Source organism: Netta rufina (genome assembly GCF_964035555.1).
Source record: "Netta rufina genome assembly, chromosome: 5".
NCBI classification, from domain to species: Eukaryota; Metazoa; Chordata; class Aves; order Anseriformes; family Anatidae; genus Netta; species Netta rufina.
Genome location: NC_140128.1, coordinates 54,014,229 through 54,031,388, shown reverse-complemented (window position 1 = coordinate 54,031,388; position 17,160 = coordinate 54,014,229). Strand labels below are relative to the sequence as shown.

Below are 17,160 nucleotides of genomic sequence, written 5' to 3'. Positions count from 1 at the left end.
AAAAAATAGCATCAGAACTTAGCTGCTTGTAATTTGAAGATAACCCAGAAGCTCTGAAAGATTGAGCTGTCTAAAGATGTTGTTTTGCAGAGGAATCCACTCCACCCCTCTTCAGTGGGATTCTGGGAAGAGCAACAGAAGGCCATGTTTCCCTGCTCACATTCTGACTGCTTATCATTAACACCTCCATTCACAGTTTAAAATAATGCTGTACATTACTTATTAACTAGCAGGCTATGGAGCATATGTATGTGCTGTCCTGCCATCTCACGTCTGACAGATGGCAGAGCAGACAGTGGGAGGCAGTATCAAACTGCATCAGCTAAATCTGCAAGAATTACATCATATTCCCATGAAGGAAAAGTCATCCTGACGCTGTTTGCTTCATAATATTTCTTTATTTCAACTGAGCCATAGGGCTGATACCGATTAGGAACGCTGTATCAGAGTAATTACAGTTTCACAGAATTAAAGGTAAAGCTAAAAAGGGACATATAAATATAAAGATATTTTAACAGCATGGACTTCAAGAAACTAATAACCTTGAAGTTTTCTTTTAAAAAGGTGAAAAATTACAATAAATCAATGGTCTTCCAAGAAAAACTTAGGAAGACCAGACGTGATTCCCACTTGCTAAGATTGCTATGCAAATCAAAGAATAATCAGCCTTTTCTAGATGAGAAAGGAAAGTCTCAGGCTAGAGAGAGAGCAAGAAGAAAAGCTGGGTTGTATAAGGTGTTAGTAACAGGTTTTTTTTTTTTTTTTTTTAAGAATATCAAATGGGAAGAGTATCAAACCCAAAACAGAATAACTTGTTCCATGAGCGATGGAGCCTGATTTGATTTCCATTTTGTGTTTTGTATCTGACCAAAAGAACATACAATTGCTCAAATCAAGGTGCAGCATTTCTCAATGAAGACAACTCTGAAACTCTTGTCTATTAAGCCACTGAAGTTTATGAAAATTTATAATGAGTTAGCATAATTGAGACTTTTGCCTTTTTGTCAACTGGCTGCTCTTTTCCCTAACTACTGTCTTTTTACCAAATAGACAAGATGCAAGTGCAAAGCCCAATTTCCTCTAAGTTCAAATTCCCAGAGAAGAACTAAGCAAACGCAGCATAAAGGATTAATTTATACTCCCCAAAATCCAACAAAACCCCACAAGCACCCCCCGATCTATCAGATTTGAATTTTAACTGGGCTCGTGTGCCAGGATTCTCTCTGCACTTTTAGCATGGGCATGTTTAACTCCAAAGCACGTAATTCATTCAGGGGGATGGGAGAACAGCAAAAGAAAAGGCCAACAAGCTGCATTTTTACAGCTTCACAGACAGGTTTGCTTGTCATGGTTGTTACATACCCTGCTCTTCTGGTGGCCCATTTTGTGTAACACTAGAGAAAATTTTCAAGCAAGTAGGTATCACAGAGATAACATTACACACATTTTCTCCTCCCTTCTGCTGAGCAGCCCAAGTGAAGCTTGACAAGAACAGCTCTGAATGATGAGCTTTATAATTTGACAGCCTGCACCCTCCATATTTTAATGAATAAAGCCATCCTAACAGCTGAATAGAGCCACATATAGTACACTTCTACTCACAATATCAACTCTTATTCCATATCAAAGGTCAGAGTAAACAAGACATACCCACGTAACACCAAAATAACACTTAAAATAATATATATCCCCATGTGCATGAGTATGTCATTTCATTTTCATAATACGTGAAGAGTAGCAGTGAAAACTGCTTTAGCTGCTGAAATGACCTAGTTATAAAGTAAGATCTTAATTCCTTTATATTACCAACTTAAAAAGTCATATTGGTCTTTGTGCTTCACAAAAACATTGATTTCTTATACACAAGTACTATATCATCATCAAGGAAATTATTCTGGTGGCTACAGAAATAAGTCTTATTCACACAAGCTTTGGATCTACTTGTTTTTCAGAACACTACAACCCCGGATCTCAAAATTCAGCATTTCCTCAGCTTCCTCTCAGCTCTCCTCAATATCCTCTGACTGGTTAGCTGGGGAAGTGAATATTCATACCACTGTTCACTTTCATAGTCCCTCTTAAAATAGATACAATACAGATATTGCCCATCCCTTCCTGAGATGGAAAGCAGCATTCCTATGGGTCCATATTCTACATAGCTAACAATTCTCAGAAGTTTTCTACCAAACGAATAGCCTTAAATATTTATGTTTCTGACAAATTAGCGCACAACAGAACAATCTCAAAGTCTTGTTTTCTTCAAAACCTAAGCTAAAATAAAGCATACATCCCTTTACTAAACAAGAATCCGCAACAGATGCTTTTCATCCAAACTATTAAGTTATCATTTACATTTACAATGTGTATTTAGACATTTGTCCACATGTCTTTCAGCTTCGAGATGTAAGTTCCTGCTTCGGGGATAGTCAATCCAATCTTACTATGATATACATGAGAAACAGAACTTGTAAAACAAGTCTGTATTAAAAACATTTCCCTTCCTATCACATTTTTGCTTACAAAGGTAAAGAGAATCTGAAGGACACCAGCGGAGTCCTTGAGGAAGAAGGGGAAGAAACTTACGTCCCCCTCTGGAGAATAACATTACATCAATTTAAGAAACTTGTTTCTCTCGTATTGTTTGAAAAGACTCATGGTTAATGTTAAATAATTATTAAGCAACCAAATCAAAACATAGCTTAAAGACAAGATCTAACTATACATTTGCCAAAGATACTTGAAACACGAAGCAGAGGGTTGGGATGAGGGGCATGAACATGACGTGATCACTTGAATTATAAAGACTGCTCTCATCAGAGCAAAAGAACAAATAAAGATACCGTAAAGGACAAATAATTTATTATTATTAAATGGGTAACTTGTGAAATTTATTGCCCTAAGCTTTTGGCCTAAACAGTACAGTAACTAAAGCAAACAAAAATCTCTCTCGCTCTTACACGCACTTATGCGTGTATGTAGTCATCTATAGATGAGTAACCCCCAAGCTGTGAAGATAAACAGAATGGCACAGTAAAGTCCTAACTCCTATACCAATTACCAGCTCAGATAAAGAAAAATAAGATTTAATCTTTTCCAGCAGCCTCTACACTCATCCCTGACAAGACTAGGATGCTGAGCTAGATGGATTATTATCCCAAGGTTGGTGTAATGGGTCCTAACGTAGACAGGTCCCTTAAAGTACAAAGAAGACAGCCATTTTACCTTAAAATCCACATAAATCTACTACTAGAATTTACCAAAAAGTACACCTCTTTATGTGCACGCCTGAAAGAGGCATAATACTGCAAGAGGAATATAGTTGTTTCATTATAGACAACTGAAAGAAAACTTTTCAATATTAGCAGCCTTAAAAAAAATTGCTATTTGAATTTAACCTAAAAATCCTAGTCCAGGTCTGACAACGGCCACTGAAAGTGTCTGCCACAATGCTGTACAAGTCTTATACAAGGAAATCCCATATCCTTTAGATTCTTACATGTAAAAAGCACTTTAAATTCACTGAAAGAATTGTTAAACAGATGCTCTGAGCCCATAGCAGAATGCTGGTAGTTAAGATGAGATAAATTCTGCACCAAGATTTATTAGACTGACAGAATTGCAAACTGTATTACCATTAGTTGCATCTGAAAGCAAAGGAAGTATGTATTTTCCTTGGTTAAATGTATCCTTGCCATTGGTTTTTGATGGAGGAAGATAATGTGGGCTCATAATGCAGAAGTTATGAATTTATGGACAGTTAAGACTCCTCACAGAGCAAACACTAATGTCTTAAACTGATATTCAAGCCATCACCATGAATTCAATTTTTTTCTCTAAATCAAATCTCAGCAAGCTTATTTTTTCATAATTATTTTTCCATGAGTATCAAATATTCTCAAATGAATAATCAATTAGCAAAAAACACATACAAATAGGCTATCAAAACATATGAAAAGACATGATCCCATGATATCATTAACCATCCTCAATGTTTTGTATACATTTGACTTAAAGTTGTACAGAATCCTCATATACTCAGAAGTTCTCATAAAAAAAATCTGTATTAGTGAACACTTACAGTGCAAGCAATCTTTAGAGTAGCGCCTTTAATACTAAAAATCTTTAGAATCTCCTCTGAAGTTGCTTCACAGTCTCGGATTTGGAGCAGGACCTCAATATCTGACTGAGTTCACACTAATGTTAAAGAAGTACAATTTTCTTATCCCCCTGAAAGCTCGACCCAATTGAGTATTTTGGGGAGGGGGAGGGGGTGTTAGAGGGAATAACTATCATGTCACGTGGTCAACATTTTTTTGGGAAGCTTAGTAGTTAGCTACTTGGAAAGATGCTTTTCTGTCCTCAGCCCAATTGCTACCCCAGGCAACTGGCATACAGTCACCACAATGAGGGAAGAAAGACTCTCCTGCAGTTTCATGGCTTCCTCCTCTGGACTGAACTTAAACAGGACAGAAAAAATGAAGTGGGTCTAATTGGCTTGGATTTCAATAGTGAAAGGGAAGAAACAACATAGGTCTAAATAGTACATATAACTTATTCCAGCAAAATCCTCATCAGTGTAATAAAGTCTAACTCTCATTCTCAGCTCCAAATGCAGAAAAAATCCAAAATTTCAACCATGGGCACTGAATGTGATTACATGAGATTAAGTGTCAAGATTGAACAAGTGATCTTAATTCTAACAAACACTCAAACTTTCAGTTTTGCAATCTACTCGTTCTTTAAAAAACTAGATTATTTATACCCTTCACCCTCACCCTGTTTTAATAAATGCCTATTATAACAAAGATTGGGGGGAGGGGATGGATGGTCTTTTTTTATTTGTTAAAGATTTCATTTTTATCAACTTAAATCATAATTTATTTCTGCTGCAAATATGCATCCAATTTCTCTTACATAGAAGAGTCAACACTTGCAAGAGGATTAAAAACCTATTATATTACTATTTTGCCAGTGTGCAAACATAGTTGATCTTTTTGAAGATTTCACTAGTATTTCTTAAGACAGATTGACAGAGCTGAAGAAGTAATTATGAATTTAAAAAGTTCAGAATGGTTCCATCACTTACCATATGTACTACTTCAGGGTAAATAGGTTCTGTAATCACATTGCGATTGTGTGTGATATATTCTACCATTTCACTTAAAGCTGCTCGTTTTACTTCCTTCCACTTTAGGTCACTTAGTGGATCAGAAACAAAGTCAAAAAGTACACAACATTGTCGTAACTTCTGGATAAAAAGCTTTTCTTGATCAGCAGGAGGAACATCTGAAAAGTAAAAATAATTGGTTATAATTTAGCAGATTTTACTTTTTCCTCATTTTTATTTCCCTGAGACACAGGTACTGCAGTGTTTAAGACTAAAAGCAAACTTCCCAAATCTTCAAAGAAATTGAGGAATATAATGGTCCAAAGCATGAACCCCAGTAAAATACATTGTATGTGACAGGATGAATTAACAGAACTCCAAAAGTGCTGCGTGATTGCCTTCACTGCAAATAGCTGCTGCACAGAAAAAAACAACACATACTTGAAAAAATGCCTCAAGAATTCCCCAAAGAGCTCAGTTTACATACAAAATATTTTATCTGTAGAAATACTCTTTTTGAGTATTAAGAGATAAATCTTCGGTTTCATCAATATATTTAAGCCAGAGTCACTTTTTAAACCTGGGATCTACCACTTCACAAATTCAATTTTTTCCCGTCACGCATGGAAATAAACAGCAGTAACCACATCTAGCTAGGCACAGAACAATTATTTATTTTTAAAACTTCATTGACACAAAAAAAATACTTAAAGAAATTTGAGTAGATGTAGATCTTCAACTATTTGCTCAATTTATAGCATCACTTTGAATGTTTTGCACATGCAAGAGATAGACTTGCATTATGAATCTTCTGAAGCTTTTTTTTTTTTTTTTTTAGGAGTTTGTTCAGTTAATTGTGGCCAGCACCGCAAAATTAAACACTGGTCTTCTAGAAAAGATCACAATTACTAAATATAAGTCATGAGTTTATATATACATGTGTGGGAAAGGATTTTGCAGGCTCCACGATGTTTCACACCTCCCCGAATTAGAGATAATGAGGAAACAAGCAATAGAAACAAAAATTTGAGAAAGGTCGAGATAAAGTAAATGGGCTACAGTGTTAAAGATGAGCTTTGGGCAGTGGCCAACTGCTGGCTGGCTCGAGGCGCGGGTCTGAGGGTCTCTACCCAGTTGTATGACAGATTTGGGCATGTGGACAGTGCGTGGGGCTACGGGGAAAGTATATGTAGTAGTGAAAAAGGGCAATAAATGCCTTCTGTTCAAGAGTGATCTGGAGTCCGTGTCTTGAATCCCTTCAAACATGTATACATATGTATTTATATACATACAAATAAAATACAAATAACACACAAGAAAATAACACTGTCAGCTCTCACCAAGGTGAATATAAAACATGAAAAAAAAAGGCCAGTAAATTTTCGAATCAAAATGAGTAAATAGTTGGTTTGATATTTACTGATTGTTTAATCATCACTCAAGTATAGCTGGTACGAATAGACAGTAATAGGAACACTAACATTTCTGCCCATCTTCCTTTCAAGTCTCCCAGTGCCCCCCTTCTGCCCATTTTTACCCCTCCCCTTTCCTCTTTTCTAGAGGATCTTTGACCTGTGAAGCTAGTCTATCTATTCATAACGTTTCTGAGCAAGCTTGCTCGTGCTTTGTTTTACTGCTCCTCACATTTAAAGTGCCTCAAGTGTGTACAAATCTACTTAATTGAATTTCTTTCTTCTGTGGTACCTTTTCAAAATACTTCTTTTGGTAACTCTAATTCTGCCTGTAACACTTCTATCAATTTACACATGCCTTTCCTTTATACAGTGCTTTGTGCAGTGGCATTTTTGCTGTTTGACAAGGATACCTAGGTTCTCTTAAAACTCTGAAGTCTAATTCCTGGGCTTTTTACACCTTAATCCACCCTGATGATCCTCAAAAATTAATTTAATGCTTGTATATGAAGTAAAATTAGATTGTACAGTTCAGACGTACAGAGAACTGATGAGAAAGAAAGCCAGCACTACTTTTGCCATCAGTACTTTCCAAAATAACGCACCTTCAAAAATGTAAAAATACACTCATATCAACACAAACCCACCAGTTATAATCTGAAGCAAGCCTAAATCACTGTGTCCAAATTTAGATGTAGAAGTTTAAATTTAGGTTACTGTTAAGAAAGAACTAACACTAGACTGCTATTTATAAATATTCATATGGTGACAACTTAAAATATCTCTTACATCTAACGTTTCAACAGTTATGAAACAAAAAGTAATGCCTCTGAAATTCTACAAGGTTTAGCTGTGATGCCACAAAATTCCCCATGTGCTTTGCTTTTTGCCTAAGCAACCCCATGAGCAATTAAGATGATCAATGTATGAGACATTATAGTTTATTATACACAGCAAACGCTTTCAGGATCAGCACCTTAACTTCCAGTAAATTGGGAATATTTAAGTAACTGGCCAGATGTAAAGAGAACAGTACCATATTTTGGCAGCAGCAAAAAAATATCTATGCCAATTAAAATGGCCACATAACCACAGCATTAAGTTCCAGACAAGAAATGAGAATATACCACAGAAAGCCTGCATAAATTAGCACCATAATACGTTTAATATTTTTGCATGACAATTTTTTTTATTGTTAGCTATGAACAACTAAGCCATTTATAGCCTGATAAAAGTCTAGATTGCCTTCGTAAAAATGCCTGCAGTTTGCTTTGACTTCCTCCAGCTGATGGCTTGTCTTTTTCCTTAGCGCACCATAAAATGCAAAAACTTTCTTAAACACAAGCAGTAAGAACCATCACCAGACAAAGCATTTCAAGTGGTACTACTGAATATAAACACACACAGCCTAACAGATGAACACGTAATGTAATAAACTGCCTGACATACCAGCCCAGCTGATTAGTTAATATAGCGAGTAGCTCTTCTTTAAATGCTTGACAGATGTATCGTCAAGATAGCAAACTGGAGTGGTTCTTTCCTCTCCAAAAGAAGTTGCTCTCAAAAGTACTTTTGCTTTAATAAACCTGCATGATATATTTGGTCTAAAAATAAATAAATAAATAAAAAAGCTACAGACACTAATCAACCGCAGAAGAAAAAAACATAGCGGAAGAGCTCCAAAGAAGATACAGAACAACAAAAAACTGTACACAAAAGAAGCCGTTATTGGTTAGACTTCAGTGTCATTAAGGCACCTTGGATAATGAAGAGTTCAAGAATTAGGAAGAAGGTGCTAAATGACAAATGCCAACAAATTTCCCAGCAAATTAAAAATCCTGTCCAGTGTTGTGAACAATTTGTAACTACTTTAAGCCACACAAATTGCATCTGAATACATATGCTTTTGTCTATTTATATTAAAAACTATAACTAATGAATAATTTCTCCTGGAAAGAGTATTTAATGGAATTGTTTGCATGCTGGAAGCCAGGTAAATTTACGACCTAAATGTAAAAAGTCTTGTTTGTACAAAGTGGTTAGAGTGGTTACCTTTTCCCAATTAACTGTAAAATGGAAAGTGGTTCCGCCTGAAGCATAACAACATGATCTCACTTAGGGATACTGTGCTGGACACGTATACTACACAAAATCCAGAGACCTTAATCACACAAGTAATGGACATACAATTACAATGATTTCCAGTACACCAACCTGGAAGGAGAGGAGGCATTATAGCTATAATTAGTACTAATCTCTGAAATTAAAGGCTGACAACTACGAAGGTCCAGGAACACCCTCACAAAGCAAGCCACCTGCATCACCACTTATGAATTGGTTTAAATATTTCAAGTTTAATAATTATTGCTCAGTGAAGTGAGAGATGGTCTTTCTACAGACTGAGAACCTCACATATTTGTAAGGAATTGTTTGTCATGTCCCTTCCCAGCCTTCTAAGTGTTCATCAACAGGTTTAAAATGTCTGGACCTCAATTCTCTCATGGTGCTTGCCTGGAGTACTTGCCATCAAGTCAAGATCATTCCTACAATTAAGGTTTGAAAGGATGATTTCAGGATGACAGAGATTAGTGAAGGTGGCCAAGCAGCTGACTGGATAGACCAGAATTTTTGTACAGAGAATGTACGTGCACCTGTTTAATTATGAGATGCCCCAACAAGTCATTTATCCTTAGACACATGCCAGGGACTATCTGGCTGCATGCTTTCTGTTCACTGCGTGACAACTTCTACATCATCTTCCACTACAATTAATTGTAATCTCTGACTTCTAATTGCTTAAGCTAACTGACATACTTGAAGACCATGTTACTAGGTATGAATTTTTTTTTTTTTTTTTTTGTAATTGAGCAGCTCTGGTGCTCCATCCCTCAATGACTGAGAAGGCTGTGGTTATTTAAAGGTACTCCTTATCCCCAAATTGACTTTTGGTGCTATTCACTGAGTAATGCTTAAAAACTCTCCCTTTGCTATTTATATCACATATTCAATACTTACAGAATTTGCTTAAGTATCTTAGCAGAACACAGATGATTTCCTTGCTTTCACAATAGAACAAAGTTTTTGCCTCACTTAAGAAAAATAGAAATAGAAAAAGAAACAAAACCAGAAAACATTACAGTTCAGTTTCTAAGTGCCCAGACATATCAGCAATACTACATCACACGTTTGCATTGTAGGACTTTAGAGAACGTACCATTCTCTGGGTAACTTTTTCAGTCAAATATAAAAGTCACCTTTCAAGTTTTGTATTTTGTGTTATCACCTGGTGCCCATGACTGACTCACTCTCTACCTTTTCCAGAGAAAAATAGACCTTTTTTCTATGACAACAGTGTTTACCAGCTTCTGAGGGCAGGACAAAGGCAGGCAGGGTAAGCAGGCGACTCAGCAATGTCATACAAAACAGCTGTTTTCACGTACAGATTGCCGCTGCAATAAAGCTACAAGTTGAAAATGTTCAGGTCATGGTCTGACAGGAAGAACAATACAGTTGCTACCACAAAATATAATTTGTGGTCAGTAAGACTCACTACATCATTTTAAAAGCAAAAAAAGGAATCATAGCTGAGAACTTGCAGAAAATACATAGAAGAGATACCATTCGTTGTAGCTGTGTGAGCACTTGCTTGTTTGTGAAGGCTCAGCAGAGGTATCAGTTTTGCTTCCTTAGGTTACAGAACTTAATTTTTCTTGCATTTCTATTATTTGACCAACTCACCACAGTTGCTGATTTTCTTCAGCAGATTTTAATGAAATTATTTTATTGAAAATATAACAAAAGTAATTAACAGTACTTAGAGACAAAACTCTCCCAGATAACAGTATTCTACCCTAATAGAAGATAGTGGAAATAAGGGGGTGGGGAGAAAATCTTCCAGTTCACACATGGAAAGTTTAATTAATGCTATTACATCTAGCAGTACTTTAAAATACACTTAAGGAATACAAGAAATTACTATAATTACATACAGTACGCAATACACTTTATACAATAACTAGCAACCCTGGGAGTGGGAGTATGGCTGCAGATTACTTGAAACAAGGTATTGTTATGCATACATTGGATAGAAAAAATACATAAAATATTGCTGTTTGTATTGTTTTATCTGGAACACTATTGATCCTGTAGCTTTTTTCCCCCTCCAAAAGAAATGCTTAAAACAAGAAAAGTGCCCACTGTGATCAAAGCCACAGGAACTCCCATGGGAAGACACACAGTGCTTGTATTAGACTCTGTATTTTTATATATCATGCTCTCTTAAGTGGCACAGAAAAGCAAATTCTACTCTGTCTCAGTATTGAAGATAATGGGATTCACATGTAAGTGAAGTAGTGTCATAAAAGAATGCAGACTTTTTCCAAAAGAACTGCAGCTGAGTCTTTATCACAGCTCCTTCTCCTTTCAAGTTTGAGGTCCTTCTCCATTTACCATTTATTATATTATTATTACTCAAATACATTCCAACTGAGAAGTTCTCAGCCTTTTTTTTTCTTCTCCTTTCTCTTGAAACAATGCATTTCCTGTCAGAAACAGGATGCTGCAGGTTAGATGAACTTTCAGCCTGGCCTAGAACAAAGCCTATGATTCTCCAAAAATTCCTGGTCAATAATTAAAAACGCTCTAAAGATACTTACAGCTTCTGCAGGACAGACAACGAAATGTTTTAATTGCCTAAACACCTAATATCATAGCAAAATTGTGGTGTTCAAAGCCAATTCGATGGCGAGCTGAGACTAGCAGATGGATGCATCCAGCCTCTATTAGTACTCATACAGCAAACTGCAACTTTAAAGCATGACCCTCTTTTGGATCAGCTGCCTTTATGCAGCACCACTGTTCTCAGCAGCAATCCCAGAGAGAAAGGAGAATCAGCTGTAAATACTGGCTATGCCCACTCCTTTTTGCCTTCAAGGAACTGAACTGCTGCCAGCCGTACCTTTTGGCTGTGCTCCAGGTAACAGGCATTTGTAATTGGAAATAAGAGCTTTTGGTTTGGATTTGCAGTTTTTGGAGAAACTACACTGCTCCTACTTATTGTTTCACATTCTGTAATGTGCCTGAATGAGACAAAAGCACACAAAACATGATAAATATTTCCCTACATATTGATAGTAAATAAAGTTTAAAAATGATGCTTGAAATCCTATGTGGCATATTTTCTATCTAAAATTGAAAAGCAAGCTGCATTTGATTTCACTTTCAAGTAGTTCAAATTTCTGCACATTCAAGTGGTTTTACTTAAGTTTTGTTTTCAGAAAACAAAGGTTCTAGCTAGTATTGGAAATTCAGCTTTATTTTTTCAGCAAAGCAATAGAGCTGACTTTGCTTCTCTGCTGATCTGCGGTCTGGGTTTAACTGCTACTCTATTTAAGTGAAAGAAGTTATTCCACCTCTGACAGCTTGTGTATGAAACTAGTCTTAAACTCACAACAGGGAAATGGGGTGGGGGGAGGCAGGAGGAACAAGACGTTAGAAATCATTACATAGAAATGTACACAGCATTTTAAATATTGTTTCTAAATAAACAAATCTCTTCATTCAAAATAAAGACTTTTCATCGGATTTAGATTTTTTTTTTTTTTAAAACAATACAGTTTGGCATATATTAGAAAAAATAAACTAAAGGCTGCTAGAATTAAATGAACTACTGTAAGACTGATTAAACAGCAACAGCAAAAATAACCCACAGCTGAAGAGAGGCAGAAAGTCCTGAGCACACGTTTTGTCAGTCCTGGAGTGAAGCTCAAGAGAGGTGCTTCACAACAGTAATCCACTAGGAAAGCTGCAGTCTTGGGGGAATCCCATGCAGAAGGCTATTGGTGGTGGCAGCTATCCCCTAGCTACAAGATTAAATTGTGGGTTTGATGATAGAGAAGCTTTATGTAATGACATTTAACTGTCAAAAATAAAAATGGGAGATTAAGGACTTCAACCAGCAAGGAAGTAAAAAAAATAAAAAAAATTGTTGTCATTCTCCACTCTATGGCACTATTTTTTTAATTTTATTTTTTATTTTTTAAAGTATTTAAACAAGCTGAGACACAAATGACTTCCACTAACATCTTTTCCAGGTGTACATCATAACTAATGATGGGAAAAGTGGATCAGAGGCACACAATGACTTACTACATTATGTAATAATTCTTCAAGTGAACCAAAACCACCCTATATCTAAGCTTTTCTTTTAAAAAGAATGTTACCAGAAATCAGCTACTTTCTTAGACCCCCCCAAAAAAAAGTAAAAAATAAAATAAAATAAAAAAAATGATCATATATATATATTTAAATCTAACTAAACTAAGAATTTTTAGACTAGATTAAAACATGTTGAAATAGAGTGTAGAAGTCATAACTGCATAAATACTTGAAAGGCAATGTGCCATAAAGAGGAAAACAGGAATGCTCATACAGGAAATGACAAGTGAAACGAGCAGAAATGGGCTTGACCTAATGAAGTAAAAATTCCACCTGAAAATTAGGGAGAAAAATGACAGCGAGTAAAATCAAAAAGACAATGGAAGAAAAAACTGTCTTAACAAGGGAAGCAGGAACCAAGCAGATACAGATCTCTGAGCTTTTTGGCACACACACAGTTAACATGACAGGAAAAGCCATTTTTGAACACAAAGTACCTACTAGCAACCAAAAATGAAAAATCCTCTATTTCCCAGTTTTACTATGTGCTTCAAAAGATACAAGTAACTTTGCATCCATTTTCAATGGCACAATAATCTGGAGTTTTACATAAAAGAATATGCAACATCAATTGCATTTGAGCTTTCTACAAATATTTTTAATATATATAACTGTCTCTCAGAAAACGAAGAACTGCTGTCAAGGCTACTGCTGAGACCAGACTCAAGTTACATTACAGAACATAATTCCAGTGCGTGGTGTAATTTATATGCTTTATATTAAGAAAATTGAAGAAAACAATGAACAACTGAATCAAACTCTGCCACTTCCGATGCTTGCTTGAAATAAATCTAAGCTAATCATGCCTACCCATATACTACAAGCAGAACAGCTTCCTGAAGCACACCAAAGCTCCCTATACCAACCTCTAGCCAGATACCACTCACGAGTGAGTAATTTGCCAATGGTATTAGCCGTCACACATCTGTGTGAAACGTAATTCAATGCAAAACCAACCACCAAAATGTGTATAAAGTACCTTGGTTACTTCCTGAAGAGCCTATCAGCATGGTTGTTCCTCTCCTTGCTCTGTTACATGTCCTAAACCGTGTGGGTTACCCCTTGTTTTCTATTAGATACTTCTGAATTATAAAACACATAAACTTAATGGTATTTAGAATAATTATTAACAGATATCACAAGATTTCACTGAAGAACACTGGGTCAAGTGTTGACTTGGGAAGAGATGACATAATAGATTAGAAAGCATGAAGAAAAGAGAACCACGGTTTTCTATGGTTAAACCATAGAAAGAAACCCTCAGTGTTTCACATCCTAACGCAACCTAAACTGAATGCACAACCCCTCAGGCAAGAGTTCTTTAAGTTGTACCACAGGCACAGCTGCATGCACTCACTGAAGCTAACATTTATTTTTAAATTAATCAAACACTTCTGTAATTTTTCCTTGATGACAACACTAAATCAGCTGAATTCTCCATTATTTTCAAAATTAGAAATAGGATTTGGAATAAGTGTTTTCCTATTCAGAGGAAAGGCTCTACCAGTGAAGGTAACCGAGCCTGCATGCAAACTGAGGTTCTGACTGAACTTTCAACAGACAGCAATTACCACCCCACGTATATTCCTGAAAAATCCTATTTTTCAATTCAGTATGTAGCCTTCCTCACTGGTGGCATAAGCAACACTTCAATAGTTCCATATGCCTATGAAATTTGGGAACCTTGTGTGATGCAACTCGGGTAAAAGAAGTGGTTGGCATGATAGCAATGATGCCTGGGAGAGGAAAAGTAACCTTAGAGCTAGGTCGGTAACCTGCTTAGCAGCCAATGCTTGCCACGTCAAGCGCTGACAACCATTACTTCAAATACTAACAACAATTACTAGCAGTGCCCTGCTGGGAAATAAAATTCATGTTTCAGTAAGGGAAGTTTTGACTCACATAACAAGACCATAGTATTGACTGGTATTGAAATGCATGCTTTCAATATTATTATGCATTAAGATTGTATATCAAAACCAGATAGAGATTAAAACCAAAATATATACAGGCATATTATGTCAGGAATGAAGTGCTTCAGAATTTTCCATTTAACTCAATTCACAAATCATCACTGCATATGATAATGCATATTCCAATGCTATTTTCCCTTGTGTACGTGTTTTCAGACAAATACAGCATTTACTTCAAACAGATGTCTTTAGGCTCTGGTTGGACTAGTCTTCAGTCTCGCAAAGGGATTCTGGTCAGAACAGAGCTCGTACCTATTAGCAACAGCATCCCAAAAGGAGTACATTGCTTTGCTGCCAGAAAGGCTGACGTTCTGCTGATAACATGTACCACATTTCTGCCACTCTCCCACAGCAGAAAGAGTGGACCATTTCTTTAGGTAACACACTCAAATCAGAGCCTCCCACAAAAGGCAAAAATAGTTTGGCTTTCTTAGCTATGAATCCTAGGCTGACCCACTACTCCATGTCCAAAAATCCTGGTCATATTTATGAACATCACCTAACTCCCAGCAGATTTCCCAAACTAAGTATTAAGGCTATTTTTAGTTACTATCTTCTTTTTAAACAGAAGATTTAATGAACAATGAAAGCAGTTGATTTTAATTTCTTCTATTTAAAATAAGCTTTAGCATTCATTATCCCTTAAGCTACATTAATGAATACTCACTTTCCAATCAGAGGGAGTGAGAAGAATTAAGCAGTAAAGTCCATGCTCAAAATTTTACTTTGGAGAGCACATGTTTACTCTGATTCAAAGGTCAGTGAGATATTAATTTTCTACTGGGACAAGAACAAAACCAAACTTTTCATACCACACAAATAACTTCAATAGGCAGTCCTCAAAAACCAACCAAACAAAAAACCACCCACCTCTGCATCAGATTTGGGATTTTGAGATACTTTCTGTAGAAGGTTATATGCTAACAGAAGCAAAGGCTAAAATAGTGTGCTGGGAAGAGGTTGGAAGAAACATACTAGTCTAATTAAAGTTCATTTGGAGTATATCTTTGAAGAAGAACTTATTATACCTCAAAGAACAGATAACAGTTTTTCCTTAACCTGTTTATGAGATTTCAAGCTTTGATCCTTTTGGTCAAGTTTTCTTTTCAATATGTGAATGAAAACAGGACACCTTTGAAACAGCGCTGACATTATTATGTTTTCACTTCAAATACAAAAGCAATATGAAAATTTGGCTCTAAAGGTTTTGTAAAGAAAAACAAACCACACAGTTGGCAAATCCAAAAATGCAAATTAAAGAACTTCCATAAAACCGTTCCAAAGAGAGGAGTTTTCAAGTAGCAGACTGCTACAAATAACTGGAGAAGTTCAAAATTTACATCTTTTGGTTTCATATTTCATCTTTTCTTTAAAGAACTTATGAGGAAAATGTTTACTTCATAAAATTCAGACACGTATCAGTCACAAGAGCAATTAAGAAAATTGAAGCCTGACATAAAACTGTCACTTCCACCATTACTGGTAACAGTTCAGAGGCAGCCCCCCGCCCCTAATTTAAGTGCCTTTGAAAAAGGAAACTTAACTGGCAAATTATAGCAGAAATGGTGTTGCACAACCTGTATGCACATTAAGCGGAATTCAATAAAACACGTGCAGATTTGACTTTAAAATATCATGCATTCATTTGCATTCAGAGCATCATTTAACTCAGCTGTGTCATTTTTAAAACACAAGCACATGGACAGAAGCCAAGCACAGGCTCTGTTTCCTGAGAAGACGGCACTTTCAGTCATATAGGTGGTTTAGGTCAGGCATAAAGGTTAGAACATAAAAGCCATTACCAGCAGAGGAACATCTCGTTTGCATAGATGTAAATATTCCTGTACCTATAAATGAAAAATATTGCTGGTACCCACTTAATCTACATGCTTTACGGTGGTTTCAGTAACTAGCAGTATTTGATAGAGAATTAGTTGACTCTACAGAAGTTACGATTTATTATTAAAAGCCTTTAACAGACACGGGGATAAAACCATTTCTTGAAAACCATGTTGAGTTTTAAATTTAAGTGTATGTCATAGCAAAAAATCACCAAACAAGAATTTTGATTAACTTCTTTACCGAAAGGGTTGTTAGGCATTGGAACAGGCTGCCCAGGGAAGTGGTGGAGTCACCATCCCTGGAAGTCTTCAAAAGACGTTTAGATGTAGAACTGAGTGATATGGTTTAGTGGAGGACTTGTTAGTGTTAGGTCAGAGGTTGGACTCGATGATCTTGAGGTCTCTTCCAACCTAGAAATTCTGTGATTCTGTGATTGATGTATAAATAAGGACTGAGGACAATATGCATTTTATGTTGATACAATTTTGCTTCCTTCGAAGGGAATACAAACTACAATGTGACTCAAGAAATGCAGCTTAAAAATTCCAGATGACTACCTTCCTCTAATTTAATGGAATTTTTAGCTCAACAAAAAGTCCCCTCCAAAGAC

General features: G+C 36.2%; 1 protein-coding gene across 4 annotated transcripts in view; it reads right to left on the bottom strand.

Annotated features, from left to right (window-relative positions):
- PPP2R5C (protein phosphatase 2 regulatory subunit B'gamma) overlaps positions 1-17,160 on the bottom strand; it is an 81,556-nt gene that overhangs the window by 26,389 nt on the left and 38,007 nt on the right. For all 4 annotated transcript variants that reach the window (XM_084287284.1, XM_084287285.1, XM_084287287.1 and 1 more), the window contains one exon: positions 5,087-5,286. In XM_084287284.1, the coding sequence (XP_084143410.1) occupies positions 5,087-5,286 (200 nt within the window). The remainder of the gene's footprint in view (positions 1-5,086; positions 5,287-17,160) is intronic.